The 13,821-nt window shown below is 53.9% G+C and overlaps 1 protein-coding gene across 3 annotated transcripts; it reads left to right on the top strand.

Moving 5' to 3' along the window:
- The first annotated feature begins 76 nt into the window (after positions 1 to 76).
- CPSF4 (cleavage and polyadenylation specific factor 4) lies at positions 77 to 13,821 on the top strand. Of its 3 annotated transcripts, none has more exons than XM_058569251.1 (8): positions 77 to 295; positions 3,251 to 3,301; positions 4,840 to 4,992; positions 7,269 to 7,364; positions 7,759 to 7,852; positions 8,900 to 8,972; positions 10,517 to 10,687; positions 13,663 to 13,821. In XM_058569251.1, the coding sequence occupies exons 1-8, from the start codon at positions 193 to 195 to the stop codon at positions 13,729 to 13,731; spliced, it is 810 nt and encodes a 269-aa protein (XP_058425234.1). In that variant the 5' UTR covers positions 77 to 192; the 3' UTR covers positions 13,732 to 13,821. The 3 variants fall into 3 exon arrangements, with proteins under 3 accessions (XP_058425234.1, XP_058425235.1, XP_058425236.1); XM_058569252.1 differs by having other exon boundaries at positions 78 to 295; positions 10,592 to 10,687; XM_058569253.1 differs by having other exon boundaries at positions 79 to 295; positions 10,595 to 10,687.

Here is a 13,821-nt window from a genome sequence, read left to right as displayed (position 1 = left end):
ACGGGCAGGCGCGGGCTCCAGGCGCTCCCGGCATCCCTCGGGCAGCGGTGGCGGCGGCGGCGGCGGCGGCGGCGAGGCGAGGCGAGGGGAGGCGGTGGCGGAGCGTGTGCGGCCGGGCCGGCGGAAGGCAGAGGTGTGAGCGCGGCGAGGGACCTGAAGGGGAGCCGGGCCGGTGGGGCCGCCGCCGCCGCCATGCAGGAAATCATCGCCAGCGTGGACCACATCAAGTTCGACTTGGAGATCGCGGTGGAGCAGCAGCTCGGGGCGCAGCCGCTGCCCTTTCCCGGCATGGACAGTGAGCGCGGGGCCGGGGCCGGGGCCGGGGCCGGCGGGCGAGGGGCGCGACCGACTCGGTCCCGGGACCCTCTCAGTCCTAGGAGCCCGTCCTCTGGGCTCCGGGATGTCCTCCCCCTCGGTTCGGGACCTTCTTCTTGGTCCCAGCATCCCCTTCTCTGGGTTCCGGGACGCCTTCCCCCCGGGTTCGGGAGCTCTTCCCCTTCGGTCCCGGGGGTCCTTTCCCCCCGGTCCTGGGATCCCCTTCTTCCTGCACTCGGACTCCAGAGCCGTTTCCTCGGATCGTCGATCCTCTGGGCTCTTAAAAGGCAATCTTAAGGAGAGCAGGACCATGTCCTCTTGTTCAAAGAATTCTTGAATGAAGGCGGCTATCTCGGATTGGCAGTTACTCCCTCCTCCCCCTAACTACAGGAAAGTACTAAGATAGCCCCCTTTCCCACCTCCAGCCCCCCCCAGCTTTGAGCGCCCTCCTCTTGTTTTCATCCCAATTGGGATATTGGATGACTCATGCTGAGGGAAGGACCACCTCTCCCTCTCTGTCGGAGACCCACAGTTAGACTCTCAAGCTCCATTCCTCTCCTAGGACTCGCACTTCTGGGAGCCTATCCCCACTTTTTCTCTGGACCCCAACTCTGGGTCATTCATGACACCTGGGCAGTTGCCTGGGCTCCCTCCATTCTCCTTCACATGGTGGCTCCTGCTTCCCCCACGCCCTCACTTAGGTGGGATGTCTAGGACTTTAAAAGAAACCAGCAGTTTTCCTGTCTTCTCACCTTTGCGGATACAGTTGATGTCTGACGCTATAACATTAAAGCTCAGAGGGCTCTTAGAAGTCGCTGAGTTCAATCCACAGGTGGGGCAACTGAGGCCTGGGTGGGGGAAGGGACTGGCTGAAAACCACTCAGTGCCTGGGGAGCTGGGTAAGCTCTCCAGAGTTCTTGACTGGTTCTGTTTGCAGTTCCCTGTGCTGTCTCACATAGCTGCCAGTGGACTTTGGCCCGTGTTCAACCACCGGTCCCTGGTCTGGTAGAGACTCCCTGCAGCCTTATTCCCCTCAAGTGCACTTCTGCACACATGGCCTCAGGTGTCCCCCTCATGCTGACACTTCTGTGTGAGATGTTGCTTATACCCAAGAGACATACCTCAAACAACCTTATTTTATATGTGCACAAGCACCATCTCCACTGTGCATGTCTTATAAGGAACTGCTCAAATTCAAATACACACTTATTTATCTACCCTTCGATGCATGTGATCACCTCATGCTTGTACACGTACATCCACTTGGGCACACGTGGCCTTTTCCTGTGTTGGTGGCACTAGCTTGAGACCATGGAAGGTCCATGCAGGGCAGCTCTTTCCCTCCCACCTTTTTTCAGCCTGGGACCACAGATACTTGAGTCTGTGAGGGCAGGCACAGTGGCGAGGGGCCCACACACCTATTCTTAGGGAGGGTCAAGGACAGCCTAGCCATGCGTGTGGCCCTAGCCTCCCGCCTCATGGCCCTAGCCTCCCACCTCAGACTTGGTAGGTGCCCTCAGCACTCACTGCCTGCCCTCAGATTGAGTTCATTGTGTTAAAGCCCAGGGCGGCCACAGCCCTTCCTCCCTTGTCCCTGCACTTCATTCCTGTCTTAGTTTTGGGAAGAGCTGTCAGTTCTGCCCTCAAGGCATGCTCTTTTATCCTGTCCGCCTGAAACCACTAGACTTCTGGCTTTAAGTAATGAAGCAACCTTAATCTCTGAAAAGAACGAAGGCCCAGAAATACTCTTAAGTGATACATTTTTTAGTGTAAGACTTTTTAGACTTTTTGAAATGCAAATGAATGACAGTGTTATGACTCCCAGTTCTACAACCTTAAGTCTGTCCTAGCAAAATCTGCCTGCTTCTAAGAAGCCAAGGAATCTCGTGCAAGTTAGCAAGGAGAGGCACGTAAATGGCCTTCAGAGATGCTGTCAGTGGGTTTTCAGCCATTCTAAAATGCCTGCTGATAGAGAAAACTGTTTTTGAAGCCACGACAGTTTATTCTGGTAGCCATGGCAGGTGAATTTCTGGTGTCGTTAGAACAGCTTACTCCTGGAGCCCACTGACTTCTACCATGTTCAGCTTTTATTCTCCTGTACCCCTCTCCTGAACCGGCTGCATCTGTGTAAGCAAGAGACTGTGCTCCTTTAATAATTGTGTGTTGATGTTGCATATTAAGAGCAGTCCTGCTTCTGTGTCTTTTTTTTTTTTTTTTTTTTTTTTGGTGAGGAAGATCAGCCCTGAGCTAACATCTGCCAGTCCTCCTCTTTTTGCTGAGGAAGACTGGCCCTGGGCTAACATCCGTGCCCATCTTCCTCCACTTTATATGGGATGCCGCCACAGCATGACTTGCCAATCGGTGCGTCGGTACGCGCCCGGGATCCGAACCTGGGCCGCCAGCAGCGGAGCGCGCGCACTTAACCGCTACGCCACCCGGCCGGCCCCTTCTGTGTCTTAAATTATGCTTTTCCTTTCAGAATAGCGTCTCCGAGGCACTCGCCTCTTCTCTGCAGCCTGTCCCTCCTCAGAGTCCCCATTTGCTTTTTTGTGCTTCCTGCCTCACGTTAAAGTGCCGGTGAATTAGCCCTCTGGAAGGTCCGAGCTAGGGGTAATTAATTTCTGTGATCTTGTGCTCCATCCTTCCCTCTCCCACCCACTTGTAACTCCCTGAAAGCGTCTTGCTTATAGAAGGCTTTCAGAAAGCATGGAGTAATGACTGGTCTCAATGTATATGTCTCATTTTGCAGGGAATGGCTGAAATAAGCTTTTTCCTTGCTTGGTGGGACATGGCATTATTTTGCTTGTCTGTTTCCTATATCCTGAACCCTTCGTGAGTTAAGGGCCAGAAGGCTTCCCTCCCTGTCTGGAGACATCACCAGTAGCAGTCGCAGCTTGCTTTGTTTGATGCCTCTCCTTTTCTCTCCTTTCTCCAGAGTCGGGGGCTGCTGTCTGTGAGTTCTTTTTGAAAGCTGCCTGTGGCAAAGGTAAGAGACCCCTGGCTCCTGACATTCCTCCTGAGGAATCCCACCACCCTGGGGATGGGTTGCCAAGCGGTGCGTCAGTGCGCGCCCGGGATCCGAACCGGTGAACCCCGGGCCGCCGCAGCGGAGCGCACACACTTAACCACTTGCGCCACCGGGCTGGCCCCTCGTGGAGTCTTGTTCATACTGACCAGGCCTTAACAGAGGCTGCACTATCCACTAATGAGCAGACTGTCCACTAATTTATAAGGATAAGTATCACTGGGCAAGACCTTACGTGCCATGTATAGGACCGGGCATTTTTCTTTCTGTAGGCAAATTTATCTGGAAACTAAATTTTAATCAGAAGCTTGAATAGGGAGCAGAGAATTAGAGCAAGGGGGCTGGTTTTAATGGATGATTTTTCAAGTTTTGATTCTAATCTCAGTCATCTGCCACTAAAGTGATAGACCTGCCGGATAGATCAGCCAGCTTGACCTCAGGCCCTCTGGTTGGGTAGATCAGCCAGCTTGACCTCAGGCCCTCTGGTCGGGACATTATTCCCCCGCTGGGCTCCTGGTCTCATTCTCATCTCTTCCCTTGGTTGTTCTGCCCTTCTGACCAGCCACCTTCTGTTAGCGCAGCCATCCTTAACATGGGGCACTACGACTGTCTGTGTTAACTGATATAGCACATGTGGCTATTTAAATTTAAATTAATTAAAATAAAATAACGCAGTTCTTCACTCACACTAGTCATATTTCAAGTGCTTCATAGCCATGTATTGCTAGTGGCTGCCATATTGGACAACATAAATAGAGAACATTCCCATCATTGCAGAAAGTTCTGTTAGATAGGGCTGGTCTAGATCTTTCCCAGTCATAGCCTCATTCTGGTTAGGCCTTCCAGGAGTCCTGCCAGGCCACTAGTTAGAAATATGACTTTCCTAGGGTATGGCTCTGTCCCATCTGGGGTAATGATCACTCAGATGCTGCTACAGAAGGCAGACCTCCCCTAGTTTGTATACAACACATTTCTTCAGTTCTGAAGTTGATCTTTCTTAATTCTTGGAGGCTAAGTGGACACTTTTAACAAGAGATGGAGCCTGCCTTGGGTCCAGGCTTCTGCTGGTGGTCCTCTTTACCTTCTATATTTTAGGGCTGTGTTTCCCACACCCTGGGCTTTCTTTTACCACCCCTACAAGTTCCACGTACCCCTGGAACTATTCTTTAAGTAAATTAAGAGATAAACTCATCCTCTTCCCCAGGATTGTTAAGCCTCCACTTTAAAGTAATATCTGTGAAATGATTTGATGTTTTCGATTCTTTCCAAAACACTTTAAAATACAATACGTAACTATTAAAACTTAAAATATGTGCCCATGTACAGAACTGCCTAAAATCACATTGCCTTCTTCCAGCGGCACCCACACCACCTTCCAGGACGTGCTGCTTTCAGATGCTTGGGGGAGATGTGGGGTGAAATCACCTCGGCTCCCCTGGCCCAGTGCCCCTGGGCTTAGGGCCGCCTCCCTCCTTACACCACCGTGTCTTCCTTGACAGGGGGCATGTGCCCATTCCGCCACATCAGCGGTGAGAAAACAGTTGTGTGCAAACACTGGCTGCGGGGGCTCTGCAAGAAGGGAGACCAGTGCGAGTTCCTGCACGAGTACGACATGACCAAGATGCCCGAGTGCTACTTCTACTCGAAGTTCGGTAAGGCAGATGGCAAGGCCCCCCCTCCACCCAGATCCCCAGCCTCAGGTGCCCTGGGGAGGCTCCACCGAGAACAAAGGCCCAGAGGGGTTAGGCAGCTGCTCAACGCACCCACAGTGTCTGCTGTCTCCCATCTTTCCAGCTTCACATGAGAACCTTGGGCAGTGCCTCCCAACCTCAGCTGGCCCTTAAGTTACGGGAAGTTATGGTTATTCTCTAATAATCCCTATGGCTTTGTAGTGCTTCAGTTTTTTGAGCACTTTCAGGTACCCTGGAAAGTTGAGACTAATGAGGGTCTCACGGTGGGTGAGTGAGCAGTGCCGCTGGCTGGAGGCCTGTCTCTGCTCGTGTCGGCCTTCCCCCCTAAATCAGCCTCTTCTTCCAGCGTGGGACTGATTGCCCCCGGGCCTGAGTTGGTTCCTTCTCTCTGGGAGTGTGATCCAGGGTAGTCGCTTGTCCGTCCTAAACAGCCCTTAAGAATAGCAGGTCTGGGGCAGCCCTACTCTTCACCTTGAGACTGAGATTGCCTTGATCCCTGCTTAGAGGACACGTGGCCTCAGCGGTCCTGAGTAGACTGCATGGAGAAGCAGGGGAGTGCTGGGGGGCGTGGGGCTGGCAGGGGGCAGCCCAGCTGTTGTGCTCCCTGATTGAACTAGAATCCCCTGGCTCTCTGCTCTGGGTGAGGTTGCCCAGGAAGAAGCTCTGTTGGTCAGGACAAGGGTGGGCTCTGACCTCCGGACTGCTGGCCCTGGGCCCTGTGCAGGGTCCAGTGGGAGGCTGGAAGCCTGCTGTACTCTTTGTTGGGGGCTGAGGAGGGCTGGACGTGCACGCTTTCAGAGCACTGTTGCCAGAGGAGTCTTTAATTATTTCAGCAGCGCAACAGGCTTGGCATGCTGGCTTGTTAATAATTGTGGCTTTTTTGTAGAGGCAGCATAAGCTGAGAAGTCAAAGCACAGACAGACAGAAATGGGACCCAGGCTTCCCAGCTACCCCACTGTCTCCCCCCACCCCTAGCAGCACTGGAAGGGAGCAGTGGCTTCTCCGTGGGCGCCATCTCCCATCTGGCCCCAGAGGCTGGAGCCAGCCCTCCTGGGTAGACTCTTGAGGGCACCTTTGCAGGCTGGCCTGGGTTCTCTCCTTCCCTGCTGATGGCCCAGAAGCCCCCAAGGCCTCTGATGCTCCCTGCCTGCCCTTCCCCTGCAGTGCCTGCCCTGGTGCAGACGCACTGTCCGCAGCTCCTGTGCCACAGGTGACACAGGTGAGTGTCCCCCTTCTAGGCACCGGAGGGACAGTAGTGAAGCGGACAGACCCAGTCCGTGCCCCGTGGAGCTTTTGCTCTGGTGGCCACGGAAGGAGGCAGCAGATACACTAGTGAGACGAATAAAGAATTATTCTCGATAAGTGCTGTGAAGGAAATAAACAGCGATGGGACCACAGGAGGAAATCTCCTGTAGGCAGAGTGGTCAGGGAAGGCCTCTCTGAGAGACCTGAGCTGGGTACTGAAGGCTAAGAAGGGGCCAGTCCTGGCAGAGGCCACTGTGGCTGGGGGAAGGAGGAGACTGGGGAGGGGTGGGACTTGTGGGTCTGAGAAGGAGTTTGCGTTTTCTTTGCACAGCAGTGGTGAGGTTGGCCTCTCGTGTGTGCCAGGGTCTGGAGAGGACAAGTGTGGAAGAGGCATGGCCGCCTGGTTCCCAGAGTTGGGTGAAAGGCGCTGGGGGCCAGCTGGGCAGATTGCTCCTGAGAGGGGCTGTCATAAAGGCTTTATCATGTCCTACCGCAGAGACCTAGCCTTGAGTTCCCAAATCTTCCCCACTTTTGTCCTAAAAGGTAGAATCCTCAGACCTTTTCCCTGTCGCAGCTGGTAGGTGTGAAGAACTGATCGGAGTGGAACAGTCATTTCCTGGTCTCAGCTGGTACATTTGCATATCTAGGTCCCCATGGTGCCTGGGACGCCCCCTCTGACTGGGAAAGGGGCGGAGTGATGAGTTATTTGATGGATGTGTACCCTGTGCCTGGCCCTGTCAGTGTCATTGACGCTCGTGGCAGCGCGGACACGTGTGAGGGAAGGACCCTCACAGCCCGCGTACAGGTCAGGAACCAGGCTCTGAGACACTCTGCCCTAGGTCTCAGGGCTCGCCAGGCCAGGACCAGACACCAGAACCGCCTGGCCCTCCTTGCTGCACAGCAGACCCTGGCCTTGGGAGAGGCCGAGGTGGGTCTGGGTCCAGCTCCCCCAGAGCTGTCCCAGGTAGACACATGTCTGGGTTTCCCTGCAGGGGAGTGTAGCAACAAGGAGTGTCCCTTCCTGCACATCGACCCCGAGTCCAAGATCAAGGACTGCCCTTGGTATGACCGAGGCTTCTGCAAGCACGGTAGGTGTTGGGGTGCCTGGGCACCTCCCGTGAGAGGCCAGTCTTCGCTTCCTCTGCCCACACGCCTCTCTACATGTCCCACCTGTTCCAACAAAACCTGGTGTTAGGCATTTTGGGACTAGTGAGGCTTTTTCACACCCTCAGCTCACTGGAGCTTCCCAAGGCTCCCATGTGGGCTCATTCACACCTTATTTTTCATAAGGAAACTAGCATTTCAGAGGTTGTCGCCCTGCCCACTGTCCCCTATGAATAAGAGTCAGAGCCAGCATTTGAAGACCTGCTCCTACTCTGCACCCCAGGCAGCGGTGTGGGCAGGGCTCTGACTGGCAGAGGGGCATGAGGGCATCCCCTGAAGAGGGGACTGTCTGCGTGACCCAGATGCTTGGCTCCCCAGGTCCCCTTTGCAGGCACCGGCACACGCGGAGAGTCATCTGTGTGAATTACCTCGTAGGATTCTGCCCGGAGGGGCCCTCATGTAAATTCATGCAGTGAGTAGCCACCCCCGTCCCCCAACCCTGCTCCTTCCCCAGGCCCTGCTGCCCTCCATATCTTTCACTGGGTGGTGTCTTGCATATCATTAGGGACCGCAGGCTAAGAACCTGTGCCCTAAAGGAAGGGAACTTCAGTTTCAGGGCCTCCTGTATGGGGCCCTGTGCTTGGGGTTCCACTAGTTCATGTAACTGTCACAAATGTGAAAGAGAGAATGTCCCCATTTCACACGTGAGAACGCTGAGGCTCAGAGCTCAGCCAGTGGCCAGGGTCACGTGGTGGCATCTGGTCAAAGGCAGGTCTGTGGGCCTCTGAAGCTGGGTTCTCCTTGCCCAGCAGGGCTCAGTGCTTCTGTCCTGGCCCTCAGTGCACATCTGTCACTTTGGGTGGTTGTAGGGCTGGGCTTCTTTCTGGGGTGGTGCTGGGACCACAGAGTAGCATCTCCCTGCCTCCCACACCAGCGGCCTCTGTCGGCACCACTGACACTTGCACAGAAGCACAGTGTCCTGGTTGCTGCCACACAGTGGGCAGGTGTCTGGTGCTGCCTACTTGGTCCTGCTCCCTAGATGAGAGCCCAAGAGCCTACAGGTGGCCCGGGGATTCTTGCTGGCAGAGTGGGCAGGCGTGTCCCTCAGGGATTCTGTGTTGTCAGAGGAGTCTGACACTTGAGTTAGAGTGTGTGGTCGGAGGGGCTTCTGTGCGTAAAGCCCCTCGTGGAGTAGGCTCATGCCCTCTGACAGTACCAACTGCTGTTCCCTTCATTTCTCTGAGCAGCACTTGCCCCACGTCTCACAGCTAGGAGTGGGCAGAGCTGGGCCTGAGCCCAGGCACGTAAGATTGTTTCTCCCTGCTGTCTGGTGACCTCAGGTGGAGCTGAAAGCCAGCACCCACCCCACATCCAGGTGGTTCGTGTTGCTCTGTACTTGGGCAGGGCTGGCTCTGATTTTCCTGGGGCCGGAGTTAGAGAACACTGCCTGGCCTACTTCCTCTCTCATCCTCTCTTCTCCTTCTCTTGTTCTCATCCCCTCTGGCTGCCGGGTGACCAGCCCTCGATTTGAACTGCCGATGGGAACCACGGAGCAGCCCCCACTGCCGCAGCAGACGCAGCCTCCAACAAAGGTACCGTGCCCTGGCCCCTCCTTGGCCTGTGGTGCTGCCAGCCCTGGCAGCGCCCTTGCAGCAGAGAACTCGGTGCCTGCCTTGGTGCATGATCTGCTGGAGGTCCAGCTGGAGCCCTTGTGAGAGGAGGGCAGGGGAGGAGGCGGGAGAGGAGGGGAGTCACCCTGAGTTCCAGCAGAAAATTTAGAGAGCAAAGCAGTTTGCATCATCCTGTAGATAGAGGGCTGTCTGTTAGAGCCGAATGCCCGCCTGGCTTCTCTTGCCTCCTTGCCTGGCGAGTGCTGCGGCAGCTCACCAGCACCCTCTGCGGGAGCCGCAGTGGAGGGCAGTGTAGGCACCATGTGTCTGTTGCTTTTGCTTCCAGTTCAGACACTTCCCTTTACAAACGGGAAAACTGAGACTCCTAGAGGGAGGGACTTGCCTGAGGTGCCACAGCTGGCCAGGAGCAGACCTGAGGCACTCTGGCCAGTGCCGTTATTGCTCTGTGTGGAGGTTCCCGACTGCATAGAACAGAGGGCTTAAGGGCCAGCTGGCTCCAATTTTCTAGACAAGGGGGTCCCACAACCCAGCAGTGGGCTGACCCCCTCAAGTATGAGAGGAGAGGGGAATGCCATAGACAAACGGGAACCTGCAGCAGCCCTTCCAAAACCAAGGGCACCCTGGGTTTGGTGATGGGATTCGGGGATTGGGGGCCCAGAGGAAGGGCTGGCCAAGTGCACCAGGCAGAGTCTCGACAGGCTGCGTAAACCTGCCCACCGATCTTGAAGCCTTACCTCTTACCGGGTTGGATTCTGAGCCTGTTGCCAAAGCCCCGCCTGGCCCTCCTCAGTGCTAGACGCTGAGCAGCCAGGAGGGGATGTAGCTGTACCTGCTGTGTTGACCGCCACCCTCAGGAGGTTGTGGGGCAAATCAGATGGAACTCCTCATCAGCAAAGGAATTCCTGGGTGTGGGTACAGCCCTGACGACCTGGGCTTTCTAACCTGGGGTTCCTGCATTTATGGGGACCAGAGCCAGGAACCCACTTGCTTGAGACATGGCCTTGCTGTCCAGTCCCCACACCAGGAGCCCCGGTCCCCCTTGCTCTCATGACTCCCTAGTTGGAGGGCCCTCTCAGCCCGTAGACCGCAGGTCAGCGTGTCAGCCTCCAACTGTTTTTCTGTGACTGTTGCTCGCCGTGTAGGCTGCTAAACATCTGGCTGAACCAAGCGTTCATCCTGACCTGAAGCTAGAACCTCAGAAACAAAAGTAAGGCCTGCTCATGCCCTCGCCCCACTGCCCCAGAGACCTCCTCGTCTCTTTGGTGTTTTGTTTTCTACTTTTATTTTTCGTTTTTGTGTGTCTGCATGGTGTTTTTCGGGCAGTGGCTCCTGCCATCATCACCAGATGTTTCTTTTCTGCCTGCTCTCCTGAGTGGGGCCAACGTGGAAGCCCTTCTTCCTGCTGGTCATGCGGGAGAAGTCCCGCCCTCTTTTTTCCTGTCCCCATTGGTAGTCTGCGTGCACGTGTTTTCCGCAGTAAAACCGTGTTGTGTAACTCTTTCCAGCAAAGTAACAATCCGCCATTACAAAGGTCGTCCTCCTTGATCCAGTTAACGAGTCAGAACTCTTCTCCCAATCAGCAGAGAGCCCCACAGGTCATCGGGGTCATGCAGAGTCAAAACAGCAGTGCAGGCAACCGGGGACCCCGGCCGCTGGAGCAGGTCACCTGTTACAAGGTGAGTCCCGGAGCTGGGGGCGGCATGGGGTCTTCACAGTTAGTGGCCGTTCCCACATTCCCCAGATAGTTAATTTTGAAAAATGAAAACATCTTTGTTTTTGCTTATTGTAAAAGTGGGCCACTCTGATGGGCTAGAGACCATCCTATTTCCTTCCCCACACCAAGGCCAGGTAAACGAACGATTCAACACGCTCTTGAATGAATGAAGTGTGCTTGCAAGAAAGGGAGGGAAATCTTCCAGAGGCTAGGAACAAAGTGGAAGCACAAATCCAGGGAGGAGGAGCCTCTGTTGTCCTCAGAACCCACGTGGGCACACCCAAGGGAAAGGGATGAAGCTTAAGGCCCAAGCAGGGAGGAATCAGATTAGAACACCCTTTTCCTCGCCTACACACACACATACAGGACACTCTTTTAAACTTATAAAGGGTAAACTTTTGAAAAACCTACTAGAAAACTTGTCTGTCTCATTCTTGGGTCTGCATGGAAAGGAGAGATAAAAGTCCCTTGAGAGTTTGTAGTCATTGGTGGGCCCTTCCATGAGTTCAGGCCTATATTCATACCCTTGGTAAGGGCTGAAAAGCTGCAGAGTTTTCTAATCTAAAACAGCCCCAGCTGAGTGCCTGGCTCTTTGAGGAATTTATTCTCAACCCAGACCACACAGAATTCTCACAGCTAGAGTTCCAAAGATGAGTTCATAATTAGAAATCACAAAATGTAGAAGGAAACGAGCACCACTGAGTGAGTCAGCAGAAACAACTGACAACAGAAGTAGATTCGCAGAGACTTCAGATTTGGGAATTATTAGACAAAATGCAAAGTTAGTACACGCTTTTTCTAAAAACTTTTAGATGATGTAGAAGTGTTTGGGATACAAAATGAGTGTTGTCCCTTATTCCCACCTTTCCTACAACAGCCACATATTCAGTGTATTCTCACAGTTTCTGGTTTTGGTACTCCTTTACACTCCAAACTCCTAGAGAGGACCCTGCCAGGGCCCCTGGACCCCACTGGGAGAACTGCTCTTCTAAACTTCTAGTCACACAAGCACCAGGATGGTATATATTTTAATATCAATAGGACCCTAATATGTATAACATTCTATAATCTCTTTTTCTTTACAATATATTGTGGGTCTCTCTATGTCAGTATGTGTAAATCTAATCTTTTTCAGTAGCTGCATAATATAACCACAATTTATTTTACCAGTTCTCTGTTGGTAGACAATTAAGTTATTTAGTTTTTGCTGCTAAAAACAGTGCTGAATCTGACACTTAGACATTTGTGAGCTCTTGTCTGATGATGTTGGTAGCATCCATGAATCCAAGTGGAAGTCAAAAGGCGTATACTGAAAATGTTCCTAGACATTTTAAAGAAAGGCCGAGCCACTGGTCACTTCTCACGGCCATCAGACACTCACTGAGCACCTGCTCTGTGTCACCTTTGCTGAGAGAACAAAGACTGGTGCTGCTTTCCTGGGAGGCGTCTGTGTTCGGGGGGCAGGGTGGGGGAGAGTGCCCAAAGACACAATAGTTAAAAGTGCATGTGGATTCAGGGAAGGCCTCAGAGATTTCTGAGCCTGAGCCCTACCAGGAGAGGAGAGTAGAGAGAGCAGGTGTGGAGAAGGTGAGGTGAATGCGGAGGCCTGCCCCATGCAGAGCAGACAGCTTCCAACTGGTCAGTTCTTAAGGACAGTGAGGAAACTTCGGTGTCCTGAGGCAGCCTAGCTGACATCTTGCCCCCGTCCAGGAGTCTTCAGCAGGGCTTCCTCTGAAGCAAGCTCTCCTAAGTCCTGAAATCTTAGCAAGGTGGTAGGGGGGACCTGACAACTTCTTACCAGGGGCGCTTCACAGTTAGTATTCAAGATTCCTCATGGGAATCCTGGATTCCCAGGATCAGCCGTGGAGGCCGATGGACATGCCAAGTGCCGTGAAGGGGCCCACGTAGTCCCTCCCTCTGGTCCTCACATCAGCTGAAGGGCTGACTGGTAGCTACATAGACTACTCATCCATACAAAGGTCACACCTACAGATCAGACAGACTTGAAAACATGGGGACTGTGGGGTCAGCAGAATACGGCAGGCAAGAGTTCTGGGCAGTGACCAGGCAGAGCATGAATTCCAGGCCAGGGAAGTAGGGACTGGGAGGGCACTGGGTGGGTAAATGCAGAGTGGTGCCCTTACCCATCTCACGACCCCTTGTTCAGTGCTTGAGACTGCTGATCTTATAATTCCCTTCTGCTTTTTGAGGAGTAACAGGAATGAATGAAGAGAAGCTAAGGAAGGGCCTGGATAATCAGAGCCGAGACAAGCAAGTCAGGGTTGGTGCTAGGTTTTTGAGAGGTGATTCTATGGGTCTGTTCACCCAAGTCTAACTGACGTCCCGTCTCTCTGATCCTGTGACCAAAACCTGTCCCCAGTGGTAGCTTAGGCAGGTATGCAAGAGCCAAGAGGGAAAACTCTGGGTGCAGCCCACCCTCAGTGTCCACAGCAATGAATCCCCAAGGTGGGGGAGGAACTGGGTGGCTTCTCTTGTGTTGTTCCCTCCCGTCTCCAGGGAGTCCCAGAACGGTGCCTCAGAGGTAAGTGACCGGCCAGCTGTGTCCAGGGTTGGTCCCTGGACAGGCGGGGGAGCTCTGGTGCCATGGGCTTCCCTTCTTCCTGTCCCCCACCCTGAGAGCCCTTCCGTGGGCAGGCCCTGTATTGGACGTTGCCCCGCCCGATACAGCTTCTGCTGTGTGCTCAGATCCTCCTCTGGCCCCAGCAATCTCTCTTCCATCTGCTGAGTTGCTGGCTGCAGTTTCTGCGCCACTGTACCTTCTGGAGCTCCCTTCCCCTTGAGTGTGAGAGAATATCTGTACCACTGAGAATGTCAGAGTCCCGGTCCCCAGCCTGGTATTTGGTGGGTGCTGCCTTCGTTGAAAATTGCATTTGAAAACAGTGTTTTTGTCTCCTCCTTCCCTTCTGCTGTTCCCAGTGTGGTGAAAAAGGACACTACGCCAACAGATGCACCAAAGGGCACTTGGCCTTTCTCAGTGGACAGTGACAGCAGCTGGAGGCAGCTCAGAGCAGCCCAAGGGGCCCCACTGTTGGGGACGACGCTGGGCCCTCCTTGGGAGTGTGTACTTAACTGTTT

Source organism: Diceros bicornis, chromosome 26 (assembly GCF_020826845.1).
Source record: "Diceros bicornis minor isolate mBicDic1 chromosome 26, mDicBic1.mat.cur, whole genome shotgun sequence".
Lineage (NCBI taxonomy): Eukaryota > Metazoa > Chordata > Mammalia > Perissodactyla > Rhinocerotidae > Diceros > Diceros bicornis.
The sequence above is the reverse complement of the archived record's forward strand: the minus strand, read 5'-3'. Positions and strand labels throughout refer to the sequence as shown.

Coding starts and splice junctions, on each gene's coding strand:
- CPSF4 (XM_058569251.1), top strand. CDS start 193: ATGCAGGAAATCATCGCCAGCGTGGACCACATCAAGTTCGACTTGGAG. Junction 3,302..4,839: donor GAAAGCTGCCTGTGGCAAAG/GTAAGAGACCCC, acceptor CTTCCTTGACAG/GGGGCATGTGCCCATTCCGC. Junction 10,688..13,662: donor AGCAGGTCACCTGTTACAAG/GTGAGTCCCGGA, acceptor TGCTGTTCCCAG/TGTGGTGAAAAAGGACACTA.